Source organism: Cydia pomonella, chromosome 1 (genome assembly GCF_033807575.1).
Source record: "Cydia pomonella isolate Wapato2018A chromosome 1, ilCydPomo1, whole genome shotgun sequence".
NCBI classification, from domain to species: Eukaryota; Metazoa; Arthropoda; class Insecta; order Lepidoptera; family Tortricidae; genus Cydia; species Cydia pomonella.
In genome coordinates, this window is record NC_084703.1 from 1,418,893 (window position 1) to 1,438,511 (window position 19,619).

The following is a 19,619-nucleotide window of genomic DNA, read 5'->3' on the forward strand; positions in this document are numbered from 1 at the left end:
CAAGATTTAAATGCCCATCGAGAACACTTTAGAGAATACTCAAGCGTCGCCATTTTGGTAATGGGCAAGCTGTGTATGTGTGCATATAGGTAAATGTGTGTGAACAGACCTTGGTGTTACGTATGTATGTACATAGTTGTGTAAAACCGTAAACTGTGACGTCACACTTTTTTCAAAGAGCGCGGTGCGCGATAGCATCCATCTAAAGATATTTTGTTAATTTAACATATTTAAAGCCTTTTTAGCGTAAAAGTTGAATTTTAGGACATACGTTTGGTTAATATAGAACGTATTACAACCGTTTCAAAAAATTTGAAACAACCTTATTATTTAGTACTCACTTTTTGTGGAAGAGCGGTTGTCTCTTAATACAGGTATCTTGAACACTTAAAAAGAGGCACCAGCATGGATATTGAAATGTTTATTTTAAGTTACAGAATTTTTTTTTTTACTTACGTTGACATTTAGGCGGCTGCTGGTCCCAAACGCCGCTCGCTAGACAGCTCGCGCGCCGGGCGCCGACGAGGCGGTGCCCGCGGACACACGCGTACTCCGCGACGGCGCCGAACACGGACGCGTTGTGGGACAGCGTCACGCGCCCGTTGGGGACCTGCGCCGGGGGCTCGCAGTGGACAACTGTAAATGAAGAACAGGGCTATAACCTCGAAAATAGAATTTCGTCAACTGCGTTCATTCCACCTCTCTTCTATATCGCCAGACGAGCCCTGATCTGCCCCCCATCTCGTAGCCCTCGGTACAGATGTAGTGCATAATTATTTTCCATCGTATTTGCACGGCAACGTACGAACGTGTCTTGCTATTTCAGTCAGTCTCGGCACAAAAAGTACGGAGGTTGATTGAAGTAGCATACGAAAGTTTTCGAGAAAATACGATGGAAAACAATTATGCACTATATCTGTGCAATCGTACTGCACGTGCAACAGGTACGACACGGAGCGTATAGAGCGTGTACGAGCCGTGCGCGATTTCAGCTGGGTAGCCGCATTCGATTCCTGAGGGCCTACCGCGAACCACGTTCGACTTGTTGCCTTCCTGTCACACTTACATACGAATTTACAAGTGCGACAGAGAGGCAAGACATCAAACGTGGTTTGCTGTAGGCTCTCTGGACGTGACCTGCCTACACAACTAATAACGTACCGTCGCACCGCGGCGGGGGCCCATTCCATCTCTCGTCGATATCGCAGACGAGTCGTGACCTGCCCACCATCTCGTGGCCCTCGGTGCACTCGTACTGCACGTGGGACAGGTACGACACGGAGTCGTTCAAAAGCGTGTACGTGCCGTGCGCGATCTCAGCTGGGTAGCCGCATTCGATTCCTGGAACGTAAAATGGCATTGCTAAACCTTCGGAACCATAGGTAGGTCCGTTAGGTAGCTCTGTCTAGAGATGTAACGAATAGCGGTTTGGCCAAATATCGATATTATGAAAGATGCTAGTGCAGCACTCTGGCGGCAAAACATTGGAGTAATACTCCGAATTGAAATGGCATTAACGTTTAATGTTTTAAACAGTTCCATATGAGCCTATCGAAAAAAGCAGTAAATTTAACTGTACATAAACGTCTAAGTTTTACTGTTTAGAGTAGCTAAAATGTAGTGACTGTTCGTTTATTTTTATCGTTTTTTCCATAGAGGAACAATTTGACGGAGGCCGCGCCACTGACGACCAGCTGTGACACTGCAATGGCGGACGGTTTCAATGTGTGCGTGTCACGAATGTATATCTAGGCGGATTGAGTACATATTCTCTAGTCTAGTACGAACACCATTCTAGCTCGTTGATAAGGTTCAATTTAGTATGGCAAAAAAGTAAGAGCGCCCGCCACTTTAGGTACAATATCATGGATTAATATCGTATTTTACGAAAGATAACGTTATAATTGATTAACTTATCTATGAAAATTTATCCTGTCTATTTTGTTTTGTTTCGTTCGGTATAATTTTTGCAACATTCGACCACGCATGCAGTCTTCGTCTGTCATAACTGTCAATGTGTGTGTGTCACGCGTAAATACTAGGAAATTGGTGGCTGATGGAATCCTAGTTGCGTTTTAGCGAAACTACGTCCTTATTATTCTAGATCCATGGTTTTTTTCAATACTTAGAATTGTTACAAACAGTTAAGATTATTGTTTTTTAAACTTTTGTTGATATTGTACCTATAAATAAAGCAGTTAATCTTAATGAAAATCACTTGTATGCGCATAGATCATTTTTTTTTCAATATAAAACCAACAGATACTACCTACTACTATACTACCTGTGTAAAAACTTCTACTCGCTCTAATTTTACTTGTATTACAATTCTAGATATATATTACTTTAATGTTCATCTCAATTCTCATGTTAATTCAGAATCTCATTAAACTAAGCGCATAAACCTTCAAACCTTCAAGAAAAGAGCGTACTCCCATCTTAAAGGCCGGCAACGCACTTACAACCCCTCTGGTGTTGCAGGTGTCCATGGGCGGCGATAATCGCTTACCATCAAGTGATCCGTCTGCTCGTTTGCCTCCTCTACCATAAAAAAAAAAATAACTTCGGTACCTAACTTTTAAGTAGATAGGTATTATTACTATATGTTCTCTTCGGTTTCACTCACGTTTGCATACGGGCGGGAACTCTGTATAGAACCCGGTGTCCAGACATGTCCGGACCGTGGGCCCGACCAGCAGGTGCCCCGGGTCGCAGGAGTACTGCACCGCAGCGCCCACCTCGAAGGACTCGGTGCTCATGGTCGAGTTGGGGGGCTGCTCTGGACGTCCGCAGGCCTTCGGCTCTGGGGAAGAGGTTATTGACAGATAAATAATAAATATTATAGGACATTATTACACAAATTGATTAAGTCCCACAGTAAGCTCAATAAAGCTTGTGTTGTAGGTACCCAGACAACGATATATATAATTATAAATACTTAAATACATGGAAAACACCCATGACTCAGGAACAAATATCCGTGGTCATTACACAAATAAATGCCCTTACCAGGATTTTAACTCGGGACTATCGGCTTCATAGGCAGGGTCACTACCCACTAGGCCAGACCGGTCGGATAAGTTTGGACCCTTGTTTAATATTAGGTATTGAGAAGTCTAGGGAAACCGAGTCCAGTAAATGACATTCAAGTACTAGAATATGACAGTAAATATTATGTTGAGACTGCCTCCTTATGTGTGTTCTACCGCCTGTACAGTGGGTTAATTATGCTCTGAAGAATTGTTTGACATGATGCCAACGGCCGCTTTCTATCACCGCACCGCCCGCCGTCGGCAGGGTGTTCATCCTCACACCCTAGAACCTAAATGGTCGCGTACTGTGCGGTTTAAGAGGAACTTCCTCCCGTGGACGCTTCGACTGGTATGCGCGGTTTTCCCGAGGGTCTACAGTATGGAGTTCTTCAAAAAAGGAGTGTACAGGTATTTAAAGGGTCTACATAGGTTTTTAATGACAAGTTTAAGAGGTCATTATAATTGGCAAATTGAAAATATAACTATTACGATGACACCCTCACACTTTGCTGTGCCCCCATCGGCCATGTACCTACTGTACGCCGTATGTTTTTTAACATAATATTTATTTAGTCATACACTAGTACTTTAATTTTTTCTGTGGTTATATATAGAGTAAAAACATAAACAATTAATAATCATTCTTAAAAATGACAATTAAATTAAAAAACAAAAATCGCAAAATCGCAAACGCAGCATTAATAATAGAATATTCGCTAGCAAATAGAATAACGCCATAAAGTAAAATATTACTCTCTACTATATAGAAAAGGTCCTGTGTTTATTGTGCTTACAAAAGATTATTACTAATAAATTGTCGTAAAAACTATTTTAGTTTTATCTGTAAATGCATGAAAATTCACTTTTAGTTTGGCACTTTGTCAGCCAATTAGTAAATAAGTATATTTTTAAAGGCGACGGTGGACGACCCGCGCAAAATAGCTTTTTCATACAAACGTAGACCTCATTTCCCTCTCTGGATATTAATATTGAAACTATTTTGACTCAATTCATTGTATATCAACCACTGCTATGCTCCTACGTTAGATTTTTTTCGAATGTTTAATTATTATAAGAGATAGCATTTAAAAAATTGTATGAAATTTGTTTTTCGCTCCTCATTTATACAATAATCAAAAAATCGAAAAAAAGGGGCATAGCTATGGTTAATATGCATTAAATTATGTAAAAAAAATCCATCTCAGAATCCAGAGAAACAGAAATGGGGACAACGTTCGTATGGCGAAGCGGCCGTCCCCTTTCCTCTCAAGCCTTTAAACATTACACCCAAAATCGTAGTATTTTAAAGTGCGCTCATATGTTTGTTTACACGAACTGATTTCATAAATACAATATCTTTAGCCTGAAGTAAAATAAACTTACGGTGCTGGCAGATAAAGTTCAACTTGGCGTGGCAGTCGGTGTCGGCCCACAGCCAGCCCTTGCTCCCGTCGAACCGCGCGCACCCCTCGCCCCCCGCCGGCATGCTGTTCCAGAAAGAGACGGACACATCGTTCCCGTTCACCCATTTCCAGTTGTTCGGGTCCTGCGGGTCTCGGACGGCACCCATCCAGTATTGGCTGCTGCTGTCGCTCCTGGAATATAGTTAGGATTATAGGTGCTGGGAGAATAAGGTAAGATTAACTCAAGTACCGCCAAGACAAAATATTAACCTTCATGCTTTCCTACAACGTCCACAATGACGATAGGCATGGCATTCGAAGGATTGTCACTAGAATATGGGCCCCGCGATAAAATCTAAGTTACGCTCAATGCAAAGAAAATGTGTAAGGTCAATACGGGTAAGTGTGGCATACGGATAATGGCGCTGGCCTAATATTGGGGCCTGTTTACACATTGATTAGTAAAAAAAAAAGATTAGTGTTTATTGCGAGCTCATACAGTTAGCACTAAATGTGACGGTCCGATTCGAACTTTCAGATGCATTAAATATTTGCTGAAGATTTTTTATTTATTATATATTTAAAATTAGTTACACAGCATTACAGTATTACTACCAAATCAATGCGAACTACAAAACATAAAAATAAAAAATATATAAGAATTAACATTAAACATTGGATTTAGGCGACGTACCGGCGTGGCTCCTAGCGTCGTCTGACTCGGCGTAGGATTCGGCAAGTTGCCCCGGAACCGCCGAAACACTTCTTAAATTTATCATTACTCGTATACATGTGTAGTCCCTTGTTTCGCTTTTTGAATGTTGTATGTTTAAATCTTGTCAGCACTGTAATTACTAATATTATCGTCAGTGTACCAATCCTATTTTACCTCAATCCGAGGACAATGCCACTCAAATATTATTAGTTCATAAATTTTAGTGGGAATTGTCTCAGGATGTAGATTGCACTTATAATATAAAAATCAATATCCTCTTTTTTGTATCATCTGCCTATAGACATAGGTTTTTTTCCCCTAATAAAGAAAATAAAATAAAACACCACACTCTTGGTGGTGACGGTGTCCTGCAGTGGCAAGATATATAGATATGGATGATATACCGGGTGTTTCCTGTAACACGAGCAAATAATTAAACCATATATTGTACTCCTAAAATGATATAACTTTTGATCAACAACTTTTAAAATGATGAAATCTTTAGATTTCAACTTTTTCATACAAATTTAATATTATTTTCAATGTACGCTGACATCAGTGTTAGACGTTGCTTGTCACGCTTTAAACATAACAAAATTCGCAATACATTGCGTCTTAGAATTATCTTCGATGTGTAATAAAAATTAAAACATAAGTTATTTTATAAAGTTGCTGAACAAATGTTGGTGAGTTTAAGGAGTACAGCCCACAGTTTAATGTATTGCTCCTGTTACAGGACACACCCGGTAGATTTGATATGTCCGTGCCAAAAGTAAGAATTCTTCAAAAAACACCCTAAATTATTACACTGACATATTCAATCCATAATTCCATATCGTATCTTAAGGAAATTTTTGACGTATCTTAAAGTTTAAATGTGAGCATCAAAGTAGCAAAATGTATTAACTCGCAAAAAACACTTATCATTGTGTAAACAGGCCCCAATGTGTAAGCCAGCCACACTTATACATATGCCATACTTACCCGTATTGACGTAAGTTGAAGTTGATTTCTAAGATCCTTTTTACAAGCTTTTATTTAACTTGCCCTGTTAGTTTGTATTTTAAACCTGTGGGTCAATTCTTGAAATTTTGCATACAATTGTAAATCGGATGACAATGCAATATTATGATGACATGGAGCTGATCTGATGCTGGAGAACTCTCGTTTGAGCACCAATAGTCCGTGGCTGAAATGATGCTTTTCATCCGAATTAAACACTCTACTTTTCATTTCATAACTACAAAAATTCCGGTACTGTTACTAACATAATTTCAGCCCATGTGCACAATATCATCTCGGCAAGACTTTAAAAAATCCAACAACATTTTTCTATGACAAGTTAAAAAAGTTTTCCAAATTTCCCGAGAGATGGCGCTGCACGTGTTCTACATCACGTCGTTTTCCCGTAGTTTATATATTGTGAATACTGCGGCTCTGGCCAAGGTTCGAATAAGCGATATTTGTAACTATAGTCTATTTTTTTATCCCGTAGACTAAAATGCCATTTCATGTGTTGCTGGTTTTTTACGTCTTATAAATAGTGATGTGCTGCAACTGGTACTAACGGAAAATAAACTATTGGGAGTTACTTATATAGGCATGTAACACCATTTTCAGGCATTTAGAAAGTTGTATCCGGGTCTAAACACAATATTTCTAATATTTAAAAGCGATTTTATTGTAAGATTAATCGTCACCTCGAAGCTTATAATGCAATTTTTAAATTTTTGAGTGAATTAGTAGTGAGTAGATTTTATTTATTGTTTACTTCATAAAACATAGCATTTTACATGTAAAAATTAAGTTGGTACATAAAAAAAATTCTTTACAGAAAATTAGGCACATAAGTTAAATAGGTATTTAACAGGTACATACATAGTATTTTTAATGTCTGCAAGTATTATTTTCTAAGTATTAGGTACAAGAAAAACAGGTTTAGTTTACAATTTATAATTTCGGGTCGCTACACGTCTCGACAAATTCGTCAATAGTATAGCAAGCAAGATTTGTTAATAACGTTTTAAGACGATTTGCAAACGTGATATCGCTTCGTACTAGTTTTAACTAGACTGGTAGTGAGTTGGGTGAATCAACTTTTTTTGTTTTGTTATCCTGTCCAAGGGACAACAGTGGCACAGTTTGTTTGAAGAGACGTTGTATGCCGTCCTATTAACATGCTTAGTAGGGGGCCCATTATGGACATTGGTTATAACGACCACAAAAACGCAACTTTAATACATTTAAGCACCATAAAATCAGTATTTCAATGAACTTTTGTCCCCTGGACAACTAATCGTAACCCTGGCAACGAGTGACGCTAAAAAGTTGATTCTCTCAGTTATATAATTTTGCACCCATGACACCAAGCGACCCTCGAGTGAGTGGTGTATGTGTTCAGGTTTGCTCTCACATATTTGCAGGCGTTTAATATATGTACGCTAGGCAGGGTGACTATGAATTCAATAAAAAAAATCGCTTGGACAAAAAATAAATTCGCAAGATGCAGTTAAAAAACGGCGAATACAAGCTATTGACAAAGTAATCTTAAAATGCGTGAAGCTGTACAAAATATTGTGGATGCAAATTCGACAGATTAAGTCTCACTTAGACGACGTCATACAATCGATGTTACGTTCTCATTTAAAAAAAAAACATACTTAAATAACATTAAACTTGCCATGAACTTTTACTCAACTTAGAAACAGAGGAGGATTGTCAAAGAAAACTTTGTAGCCATGCCACGTAAATTTACTGCCATCTTTCCACACATGATTAAAACTATTAGAACGCCATTTGACTTTGATACCTATTCTTTCACTGATATTTGTTAAATATCAAAAATTGGCGCCATCTTACCGGGCACAACCTAAAGGTTATGGCGCCAGCGCTCGAAACGATGTAGCCATACCTTTGGCCTTTGATCTACTAGATGGCGCCACTTGTTGATGTTAAATAAAATTTAAAAAGTAAAAAATTAAGGATCAAAATCAAATGGCGTTCTAATAGTACATTACGATACAAGTGCGAAAAATAGGAAATTCGAAACGAGTGGCGATAAATTAAAACACGACCGAAGGGAGTGTTTTAAATTGACACGAGTTGCGAATTACCTATTCGCACATGTATCGTACAACGTTTTACAGTACTTATGGCCCTTTAAATGTTCGACACAGTAACGTAATATGCTACTTCTCGCACTAGTGCTATAAAGTAGCCCCATATGTACTGTAAAAGTTATTATCATGTGTCTAAAGATGGCAGTAAATTTACCGTGGTTACAATATTTTTTTTTACAATCCACCTCTATTTCAAATTGTCTTTGCTTTTACGTAACTAATACAGATGCTAAATTTCATTGCTAAAAAGTTTTTTTATGTAAAATTTCTACTCTCTCAAACTTCTTTGTATTACAATTTCAAAACGTCCTTTAAAAAAAAATGGATGCTAGCTTTTATCGCTGACTGTACTTTTCTTTTAACAAGTTTAGTACTCATCGAAACAATTCTAATAAATCCAAACACAACTAGGTTGCGTTGTTTTATCACAGAGTTCCTATGGCCACCTCCTGTCTCCATCATCAGATCAGCTCGATGGTACCATAATATTGCATTGTCACCCGACTTACATATGTATGTAAATTTTAAGCTTCATCTGAAACCGGGAAGTGGGTCAAATTTTACTTGCAAGATTTGACCCGCACATACATAGTTACATACATACCTCCTTATTCATAAACGTGTACTAATGTTACGATGCCGCTGATCATCATTTGTCCCTTTCCATCATACCTATACGTCGGAAAGGGACAAACGATGATCAGCGGCATCGTAACTTTAGTACACGTTTATGAATAAAGGGGTTAATAATTAATAAGTACATTGTAAGTTAAATAAAAGCTTGCAATTAGAGCGTACTTAGCTTACATTGCATGTCATTAAGCGTTTGACATTAAGACGAAATGGAGGACCCACGCGAAATCCCCTTTTCATACAAACGTAGCCCTCATTTTCCTCTCTGCATATTAACATTATTTAAAATATTTTGACGCAATTTGTTGTACATCAACCACAGTTATGCCTTACGTTTGATTTTTCAGAATTTTTAACTATTATAAGTGTTAGGAGCATTAAAAATTTGTATGAAAATTGTTTTTTGCTCTTAATTTTTATAATAATCAAATGCATAGCTGTTGTGAAAATATTTTCCATAATGGCAACATCCAGAGAGGAAAATGGAGACTATGTTTGTGTGGAGAAGAATACCGGAAAAAGTACAGGGCAGGTTGTTTTCCAGCATATTTTCTTGGAAACGTTCGTGTTTGTCATGGTACTTCAGTCAACCTCAGTACTTTTTGCACTGAGACTGACTGAAATAGTATAACACGTTCGTGCATTTCCGTGAAAATACGATGGAAAATAATTATGCGCTCCATTGTAGTGCCACAGCTAAAGCTACAGCTGACAAATTTGCGGCAACATTCTGTCCACTTGATGTTTGTCTATGGCACAAGAAATAAATTAAAAATATTCGCATGCCTTTTCGCTAATGCAGCTCATTCATTCGCAGAAGACAAACTGGCAAAGTTCGCATGTGGTTCTAAAAGGAAATAACTTATGAAATCCATATAATTTTAAATCTAATTCAGAGTCCATTAAGGTTCAAATTAAAATGGATTTCGAATACAAGTTATTTCATTTTGGCGCATGTAAAGTATTTCGCAATGCATTATGGTTGGAAAGTGAATATGATATGTTTTCTTTGAAATCGATGCAAGCATAATGGATAATGTGAAATAATGAGAACGTTGCTGGGAATTGGTATTAGGTGTATGTACCTACTATGTAGTATGATAATTATTAAACGAATTATAAGGTTTTAAGGCTCCTTGCGCAATCCAGGGTTATCCACTAACTCGGGGTTAAACGGATTAACTCGAAATTACCAGTACAATTTAACCCTGTTTCAACGGTTTAGACACATTAACCCATTTCCAGGCATAGTACGATTTATCGACCACATAGGCGCCAATAGAATTTCAACTTAAACATTTCGATTTAAGGATCAAATTAGATTTTACTTTCGGGAAATGTGACTTGTCTTCAAATGAATCATCAAAGCTGGATTTATTGGAATATATTTGAATTTTTTGGGAAAACTTTGTGTGGCCTGGAAAAGGTTCAAAGGAGGAAAAGTGTACGTTAAGTGTAAGTTTGTCGTTAGTTCTAGAAAATGCAATTTGGCATGGATACATAAATCATGCATGGCGACAGAACGGTGAAATATAAACTGCAAAAAAAAAATATTAGGGTACTTCCCATACTTTCTTTCTTCTTTCTTCCTAGCGTTGTCCCGGCATATTGCCACGGCTCAAGGGAGCCTGGGGTCCGCTTTGACAACTAATCCCAAGATTTGCCGTAGGCACTAGTTTTTACGAAAGCGACTGCCATCTGACCTTCCAACCCAGAGGGTAAAACTAGGCCTTGTTGGGATTAGTCCGGTTTCCTCACGATGTTTTCCTTCACCGAAAAGCGACTGGTTGGCCGGGGTTTGAACCCGCGACCTCCGGATTGCAAGTCGCTGAGCCACCAGCGCTTCATTACAAAATAGTTTTAGGGTACTTCCCATACAAAATAGTTTTATTCGCTTTAACCCAATGGTGTGGGATATCGTTGGATAGGTCTTTCGAAACGAAGGTCACCAACAATATTTATTTGGTAAAATTAATCCCATCAACAACATTTTCATGTAAAATGTAGCCAAGACGAACCCATAAGGCTCGCTCTGCCAAAAAGTTATCTCTTGTAGAGCCAAGCTTCTAACTCTACAAGCCCTAACTTCATAAACTCTATACCTTAGTCAAAATATATGGATTGGCCGTTTCGCTACCGTCACATGGGCGTAAGGTGAAACACATTCACTATTCATTCTTGTAAGGTAAGGTAAGGTAGGTAAGGAGAAATAAAATATGTGCCCCCCCCCCCCCCCCTCTAACCGTTGGTCCAAAAAATATGACGAAATCGTAAAACAAAAGCTTATTAAATACTTTCAATGAGAACATTATCGATCAATAATTTCGAGCTTCGAGTCGACAATTGGCGAGAGGTCGCACAGGACCGAGAAAAGTGGCGCTGTCTTGTGTCGGAGGCCAAGTCTCATTTTGGGTCGCTGAGCCAACGGAGTAAGTAAGTATGTAATAATTTCTATGTCTTCGATGTCTTCATTCTGATCACTCCGTTGCTAGTTAATACGGTAAACATTTTTGCATCCGACTGCACTTAGCCCAGATCTATGAACCATAATATTACTGTAACATCTAGATTGCCCATGAACCGAGTCCGTTCGAACTATAAAGCTATGTGGGCTAACGTTACAGCCAATTTGCTTCGTGACATATCGTATCGGTAAATATCCGTTATGTCTAACGGGCGATTTACCGGACTATCTTAAATATCAGACGTATTTGTGACGTATTCGTGAGTCAGATGACAGGTGTGTTGCGCGTTTGTTGTGCCGTTAAGATGGACGGGGAGGACCGCACTGAAACCGCCTTTCCATACAAACGTAGGCCCATTTTCCTCTAATATAAAATATTATATGAAACTAATATGGAAATATTTTTACACAATTTGATGTGTTTTAATCATAGCCCGACCGTTTGATGTTTTTCGATTTTTTCAATATTATAAGAAAATAATATTAGATAATTAAGAATTTCACTTGCCAACGAACTTTTCGAAGAAGTTTCACTTGGGCGAATTTCATTTCCCAACTTTACATCTAACCCAACCTAGTACGCAATTTTCATTTCCCAACTATGGGGTTGGGAAATGAAATGGTTGCGAAATAATTATTTGGTAAATGTTATTCAGTCAAATGAAACGTCAGCTAAAAGTTGGTTTGCAAGTGAAATTCGGCAATACAGTTTTCGGCGAAAAGGCAGGATTGTCCTAGCTAAATTGTTTGTTCAATATTAACGCTATAGAATGTCTAACTTAAAACACTAAATGCTAAACGGCATAATAATCACGAAGCGTGACTGTACATACCTATGCCTCCTCCAAAGCTCCGAATTGATAAACACTGCAACGCCGGGTTGCTTTCATCTACCGGTGAGCCTCCTCTAGCACGTCAGAATTATATGATGAAAAATATGTGTAACTAACTCGGAAATTATGCAAACTCCTTGACTACTTTTGAAATTTTTGGCGAACTTTTTGTTAAATGAAGGCCTTTAATACGCAGAAAAATAGTTTAAAACATACCTATGCCTCCTCCAAAGCTCCCAACTGATGAACCCTTGCAACGCTGGGTTGCTCTCGTCGACCAGCGACCCTCCTCTGGCGCGGCAGAACGCGATGGCGTCGCGGAAGTTTGTGGGCTGGTGGTCATAGAAGATGTAGCATTTCCCGTTGTAGGTGGCCGTGCTGCCGGGCGGCTGGTCTCTAAACTGTGGGCATCTGCGAGAGGAAAAGGAATTGGTTTTTATCTAAATTCACACTGGAAAAGCCTCATCTATATACCTACACGAATGCTAGCACTGGTGATAAAGATTAAACTCTTTCTAGGTCATTCTCTGAGAATATGTTTGCGAGATAACCTCGGAAAAAACTAAACAAGGATTTATATGTAAACTCACCTTTCTATAGGCAACGCCTGGTCCGTATACACAAAAGCTTCACAAATAGACAGCTGGCTAGGCGTAGACGCCTCCAGATGCACGCTGACGAACGCTCCCGGCATGGGGGGGTTGCAGGGTAGGAAGAGGGGTTGCCCCTCCTCGAGGAAACCGGTGAAGCGGTTGCAGATGGGGTTGGTGCCGAGGTCAGGTCGGTTGTTGCCGACGCGGACCACGATTACTGCGGGCTTGTTGGCTCCTGCGGGCAATAGGAAATAAATTAGTTTGTATAATATATATATTTGTTTGTGTTTAAGAAACAGTCTGCTAAGTTGTCAAAACTTAATCACACGAAATGTGATAAATGTAAGAAGACGGAGAGCCTTAAAGCATTTAACCAACCGGCGATAAGGAGGTGCTAGCTAGATACTTCAGGATATGGCGGCTAACACCCAGCACTAGCAAAACAGAGGTATCTTGTTTCCGTCTGCACAATAAATGTGCTCCGCCAGAGCTTATGGTGCATTTTGAATGATCCACACTAAAACACAGCTCTTCCCCAAAATACGTGGAACTCACTCTCGATCGATCTCTGACGTATAAGCAACACCTAACCGACACAGCTCGCAAACTCCAGACCCGAAACAACATTCTTTAGAAATTGAGCGGGACTCCTTGGGGAGCAAGCGCCGACGTCCTGAGAACTTCTGCTCTATCCTTGGTGTACTCCACGGCTGAATGCAATATTCAGCCGTGCACCGGCATGTTTGGACAGTGCCCAGAGTAGACGTTGAGCTGCTCGCGGCCATGCGACTCTACTCCGGTACGCTACTCTCAACTCCTTCCAACTGGCAGCCAGTGTTTTCTCGGATCGCTCCGCCAAGAAGCGTCAAGGATCCAAAACAGCACAACCCTTCCAATTCACGGGAACTTTCTGAACCCAGCCAACTGTGGCTTGAAATCCGGAATGCTTCCTACAGTACTCGTAACTTTAAGGGTCTTGTCGATAGCTGTTACTAATTGAAGCGTGAGTGGTCACAGTCGTGGAACTCAAAGGCGGGAAAGCTACGCTCAGAAATCATTCCACGTGCCATAATTAAATGGTCTGACCTCCCATGACGGCACTGGTGCAACCTCAACAGACTTCGCACTGGTCATGGCCGCTGTCCTTACTACCAACACCGCTGTGGATGGGTTCAGTCCCCGGCTTGCAATTGGGTAGGTACTTGACACATGTTGAATATTATAACAAAATTTAGTTAAATGGATAGAAAATGAGCCATCCATTATAAAAAAGTGGAATTAAAAAAAAAAATATTGAGATAATAATAAAAAAACAAGGCTCCGAATTCACAAAAAAACATTTTTTTTTTGTATTTCAAAAATAGAAAAGATTCTAGTACCATTCGATTCCTTACATTTTATCAAACAATAAATTGTACGACAACTATACACATGAACGCAATATTTCAGGGTCAAAATGGCAAATTCCTTGATCGTCAGACTTTAACTCTAATTTCTGATCTTTGTGTTGCTTAAATGACATGAGTCTTATATAGACATTTGATCCTCAGAAAAAATCAAGATCGTTTGACATTATTTACAAAAAACAGTCAAGTAGCCAATTGTGGCGACACTGCACAAACAATCCAGCACATTATAGAGGATTGCCCCATAACGCGCTATGCCGATGGACCTCCTGAAGACCTGATCATCCTTAACGACGAGGCCATCAAGTGGCTGATTGGACTCAACCTGTATTTATAACTGTTTGTTTTAGTTTATTATAATATGCCATACGATTAAATAAATAAGTAAATCCAGTGTCGGAGCATTTACCACCCGGCCACAAAGAACCATGGCCCATCTGGAAGGCGATGAACAGGCTCAGGTCTCAGGTTGGCCGTTGTAAACAGAGCATGGTCGAATGGGGACTGGTTCGTGGCCACTCTATCCAATGTGCTTGCGACACTGCACCACAAACCATGGCGCACCTGCTGGATTGCCCCGCGTGCCCGCACTCGTGCTCTGAATCTGACCTGAGAGATGCCACGGTCCGGGCTGTCAGTACCGCTGCTTTCTGGGCATCCACTGTTTAGGGGAACCTCGACACGAGAGAAGAAGGAGTATAAGTAAATTAAAGTAGATTTATTGAATGCCATCATGGCCCAAGTCTACATCTTTATTATTATTAGTAAGTGGACTATTACCGTCCTCTATTGATGCAGAGTTGCACGAGCTGTCATTACTAAACAAGAGAGCTTTCTATTTTCCATAAACCACGTAAGACACAGATCAACAAGTATATGTTCCGTGTACACAAATCACCAAAAGGCCTTCCTGCAATCGTAACAATAATTGTCACGTCAATTAAACCTAACACACGCTAATCGCCATCGACTGCGATATGTCCGTCTCATCGCCTTACGTAACACTTGCGTAACGTGAAAGTGATAGAGGATTTTCGCGAAATTACCATAATTATTGACAGTGAGTCACGCATCGACATCACGCATAATCTTACGTGTTGTGTTAATATACGTTGTCAGTGGCGAGCGAGCAATGCGGAGGGGCAGGCAAAGTTGCGTCGAAACCCCGCTGTCACTGTCGCACTAATATGGAAGAGTGATAGAGAGAGAAGACTACGTTAGGAGTGGACGTTCGAGAGGGTAATGGTGTCTCCTTGGCCACTGGCAACGTCGTGTCACGAGATTGTAACAGATGGCGTTAGCACGTTCTACATCGCGCTTACGGAGTTCCGAAAGTTAGTTCTATAAATACTACTTTTGAACAACTGTCACTAGACTTCGGTTCCAGCCACACCACCCGCCTGAAGAGAGTAGTCTCTATTGACTCTCTCTCTACATTCCACAGGGTCTTGGATTTTGCCACCTTATTTCAACAAAAATATAGTACTTACAGGGAAAATTGAAACAAATAGGGCCACAGATTGGGGGCGAAATGCAGTGTTTAAAAAATTCAAGTCGCATGCGATGTGATGATAATCAGTGATATTTGTATAACCCCCATTTCTTTAGTTTTGTAAATATAGTATTTATCGTACTATAAGTATTATTTTTGTATAACATACACCGTATTTTTATTGAATTCTGTTAACTTCGGGGTATCGGTAACTACGTTTAAGGAAACTATGTAAATGGCATAGTTAATAAAAAAAAAGGTGTTTTTTATTATTTACTTTTATAAAAAGTAATGAAATGTTACATATAGCGTTGCTGTAACACGGGCATTACATTTAACTCAACCGAACATCGATCATCCGAGATAATACTTACGTTTAGTAGCAAATGTATATAAACTCGTACTAAACACTAATCAATATGTAAACAGGCCCTAAGGCAAGTGTACGCCTTATAAGACGCAAAAGTATTATTGATAATTTCCTCAATGTAGTTAATTAGAATAGTTAACTATAGAAGTTAATTTAAGCTCAGGGATGTACCCTTGAAATGAACGAAAAAAAAAACACGGTGTATAGTACAAATGACTATAATATAGTACGATACTATATATTGTAGTACGGGTGGCAAATCCTACTTGCAGCAAGCAGGGTATATGTCTCAGTTATAGCGAGTAAATACATACATTTTAATGTACGAAAACGTAAAGTTTGGCGGGATGGAAAATATGAAAAGCTGTATTCATGAGACGGTGGATATCTTGGAATATATTGTGTAGCAAAATTGCTACATATGTATCAAAATCTGTCGGTTTATTTTTGAACCTCTCCAATAAGACCACCAGCTGAGGACCCGGACCCGTCTAATACGAGGCTCGCCAGATGACATCGGGGTTTGCTACCGTTAAGCGCAGCGTCGACCTCAATTTAACCCATTCGCAACGGAGTTCAAGTTTTCATCGATATTCAAAATTTACGCAATCACATATTTTGCCTGAATTAAATACTTCCAATGACACTAGACATCATTCCGATTTTCGTCGTACTTCTGATATACCTATTTGACATGCAATCATTTACATCGTAGATCTGTCATGTGAACAAATCTCCAACAGACAAATTAGGGCCTACGCTAGCTGACGCGGACGCCCGCCGCGTGCGCACGCACGCGGGTGCTATTTGTAGGTGAAATCCGCCGCACGCGTCCGCTTCAGTTAGCGTTGCTCATACTATTTTTCGTTAACCCGCTTGTCCGCTCTGCGTCAGCTAAAAGCGTAGGCCTTTAAACAGTTCTGACTAACATATTAGTACCCTATCCCTATCCAGTCCCATTAGAGTTAAACAATATCTAAGAATGATAAGCAGTAAGCTATAAGGAATTCTGCATTCGGATAAAGAGTTGGTGTCACTTTCTACAATTGGCGGGCACTGAAGCCTGTCCACAAGTAATTCTGATAATGACATAGAAAGGAGGGCTTTGACTTAAGGTTTCTAATACTATACCTACTGTAATAGTTACCTGGAATGTACTATAGGTATATTGTGGAATTGTGGAAGAAAGTATTTCTGAAGCTCAAGTGAATTTTATGAGTAGGTACTAAAGTTTCTGCAAATTTTTGAAGTGTTACAACGAAAATTTTAATCGTCGTCTTGTTTTGGACCACTCTGTATTTTTGTATTTTATCGAATAAATAAATAAGACGAATGCCATTTCACGTCTTTTTAGCTGTAGACATAGAGAAATAAGAAGTAATAGAGTGCTCACTCCATACATCAGTTTTGGTACCAAAATGCTTATTATTTTCGTAGTCATGGGTGGGTAGGGTAGCACTAATTGGACATTCTAGTTTTAAAGAATAAAGCGGTAAAAATTTTCTCTGAAATGTCCCATGATTGGTGCCGTTACCATAGGCATATAACGAAAATTCTCTTTAGCGTCAAAAAACGCCTTGAACACTGTATAGTTCCTGTAGTTCCCTTGTAATCTATTATTTCATCAAATATAAGTACACAAATAGTACCATTTTTATTATTTTAGATCTTAAACAAAGACTTAATGTTTTGTTTTATTTTTTTATCATTGTCATATATTTTTAGTGTTCAATTTATTGTGTTAAATTGTTTATTTTTTATCTATTTAACTATATTTTCGTATAATATTCAATCAACATGTTTAACAAAGCTGTTAAAATATGGGCGAGGACTAAGACACTACTGTAACGTAACAATACCGATCGAATATTCACCTAAAATATTAAAAACCCAATATCAAGCTCCACTGAAGAGGAAAGACGTTTTTTATCAGTGTCCGAACGACCCAGTTAGCGAAGATACTATGACATAACAACAGTATTTAATAGCTAATTAACCGCATGTAACACTTGATACCTGTATAACTAGATTTAGATAGTAGGGCTGTCAAATTCAATACTTCAACCAGCGACGAAATATACCAGCCAGAAGCCTATAAAAAGGTCTCCCATTTCATTTTATTTTGTCATATCATAATTGGATTTCCCTTGGCAAGCTTCGACTTATACGCGACAGACATTGACTTATATATTACTTCGTAAAGACGGGCCTTACGGGCACCTAAATTGGTGTCAGTGACACCGCTGTGCACGAATGCGCGAGCCATGCATGCAGTCCAAAGTCCAACGCAACTATTTAGTTGCGACTTTGCGACCAATCCTATCCAATATATCTTGCCTATCGGTATTCTATTTCACATTCCGGGGAGTGTGCACAGGAACTGCACGACCTGATCCCACCTTCCCCTTTCCATCATCGGACATCCAGCGCGAGGAGCGAATACACCCATTCGTGGTAAACGTTGCATTTGTTCGCACGAAACGATTTATCTCCTCTTTTTTGGTACGGACGGCTAAAGAATGGAATACACTCCCGTCATCTGTATTTTTGATAAATATGACCTCGATCTCTTTAAAGCAAGAGTGAATAGGCTACTACTGAACCGGTGAGCTCCATCTTAGGCCTTGTCTTCACTTTCCATCAGGTGTGACTAGGGCCAATCGCCGATCAGTTTATAACAAAAAATTATAATAATACGAACTAGCACACCAAACAATAAGATACATACGGTTGAAGGTATATGAACGAGCACAGATTTCAAAAGTAAACATAGATTTACTTTTGAAATCTGTGTGGCTAGAGGATAAATAGACGAAACACTCAGTCGGTACATTGTTGACGTAAAACGGGCCATACATAGATATGGACCACATGTTACTGAAATGTCCTTTCTCCATAACTATACACTGCTAAACTACATATACACTACTGCAAGTAAACTTTGAATATTACAAAATACACAATAAATTCCCACTATTAATAAAAAGTTGTTATTTGTCAAGAAAAGTTTCGATAGGCTAAAATAAAATTCTGTATATCAAATATCCTGCGCGGTAGGGTAAATTACTGGTTCCCCTCTCATTACTAGCCATCTTATACTAAAAGGGACTCAGTTTAATAATTACATAATCTAAGTTAATCATCACAACGATAGTTTAGTTTACTTGAATTCTTATTTTAGATATTTTAGTATTAAGGTGGTCAGTAATTGGAGGGTGGCCAGTATTATACTGTTTACCCTATTACAATATCAGACGATGTCAAGCTGCGCGCAGTAGGTACAGTTTAGTCTCTCGCGGCACTATACACGCGGGCTCATTTTAAGCTCTAATCAGCCCCTATAGTTATCCTAGTGCGTTAATATGGACATCATTAAACAGCTAAGAAAGTGTCAACCCTAATAGGCAGGTATGTGCGAAAAAAGCCTCCACGCTCGACTGGCGTGCCGGCGCGTGCGTCGCGTCCCCGGGTGAATTCAGGGTGAATACCACACATGGACGATTTACTGTTTTATTGTTCAAACACTATAAATAAATAAATATAAATATTATAGGATATT

The 19,619-nt window shown here is 39.2% G+C and overlaps 1 protein-coding gene across 2 annotated transcripts in view; it reads right to left on the reverse strand.

The window, feature by feature from the left end:
* The window catches only part of LOC133526104 (seizure protein 6 homolog), a 118,811-nt gene that overhangs the window by 9,013 nt on the left and 90,179 nt on the right, over nucleotides 1-19,619 (reverse strand). For both annotated transcript variants that reach the window (XM_061862572.1, XM_061862581.1), the window contains 6 exons: nucleotides 12,790-13,027; nucleotides 12,416-12,610; nucleotides 4,416-4,627; nucleotides 2,627-2,803; nucleotides 1,162-1,341; nucleotides 457-636 (listed from right to left, as the gene is read on the reverse strand). In XM_061862572.1, the coding sequence (XP_061718556.1) occupies nucleotides 457-636; nucleotides 1,162-1,341; nucleotides 2,627-2,803; nucleotides 4,416-4,627; nucleotides 12,416-12,610; nucleotides 12,790-13,027 (1,182 nt within the window). The remainder of the gene's footprint in view (nucleotides 1-456; nucleotides 637-1,161; nucleotides 1,342-2,626; nucleotides 2,804-4,415; nucleotides 4,628-12,415; nucleotides 12,611-12,789; nucleotides 13,028-19,619) is intronic.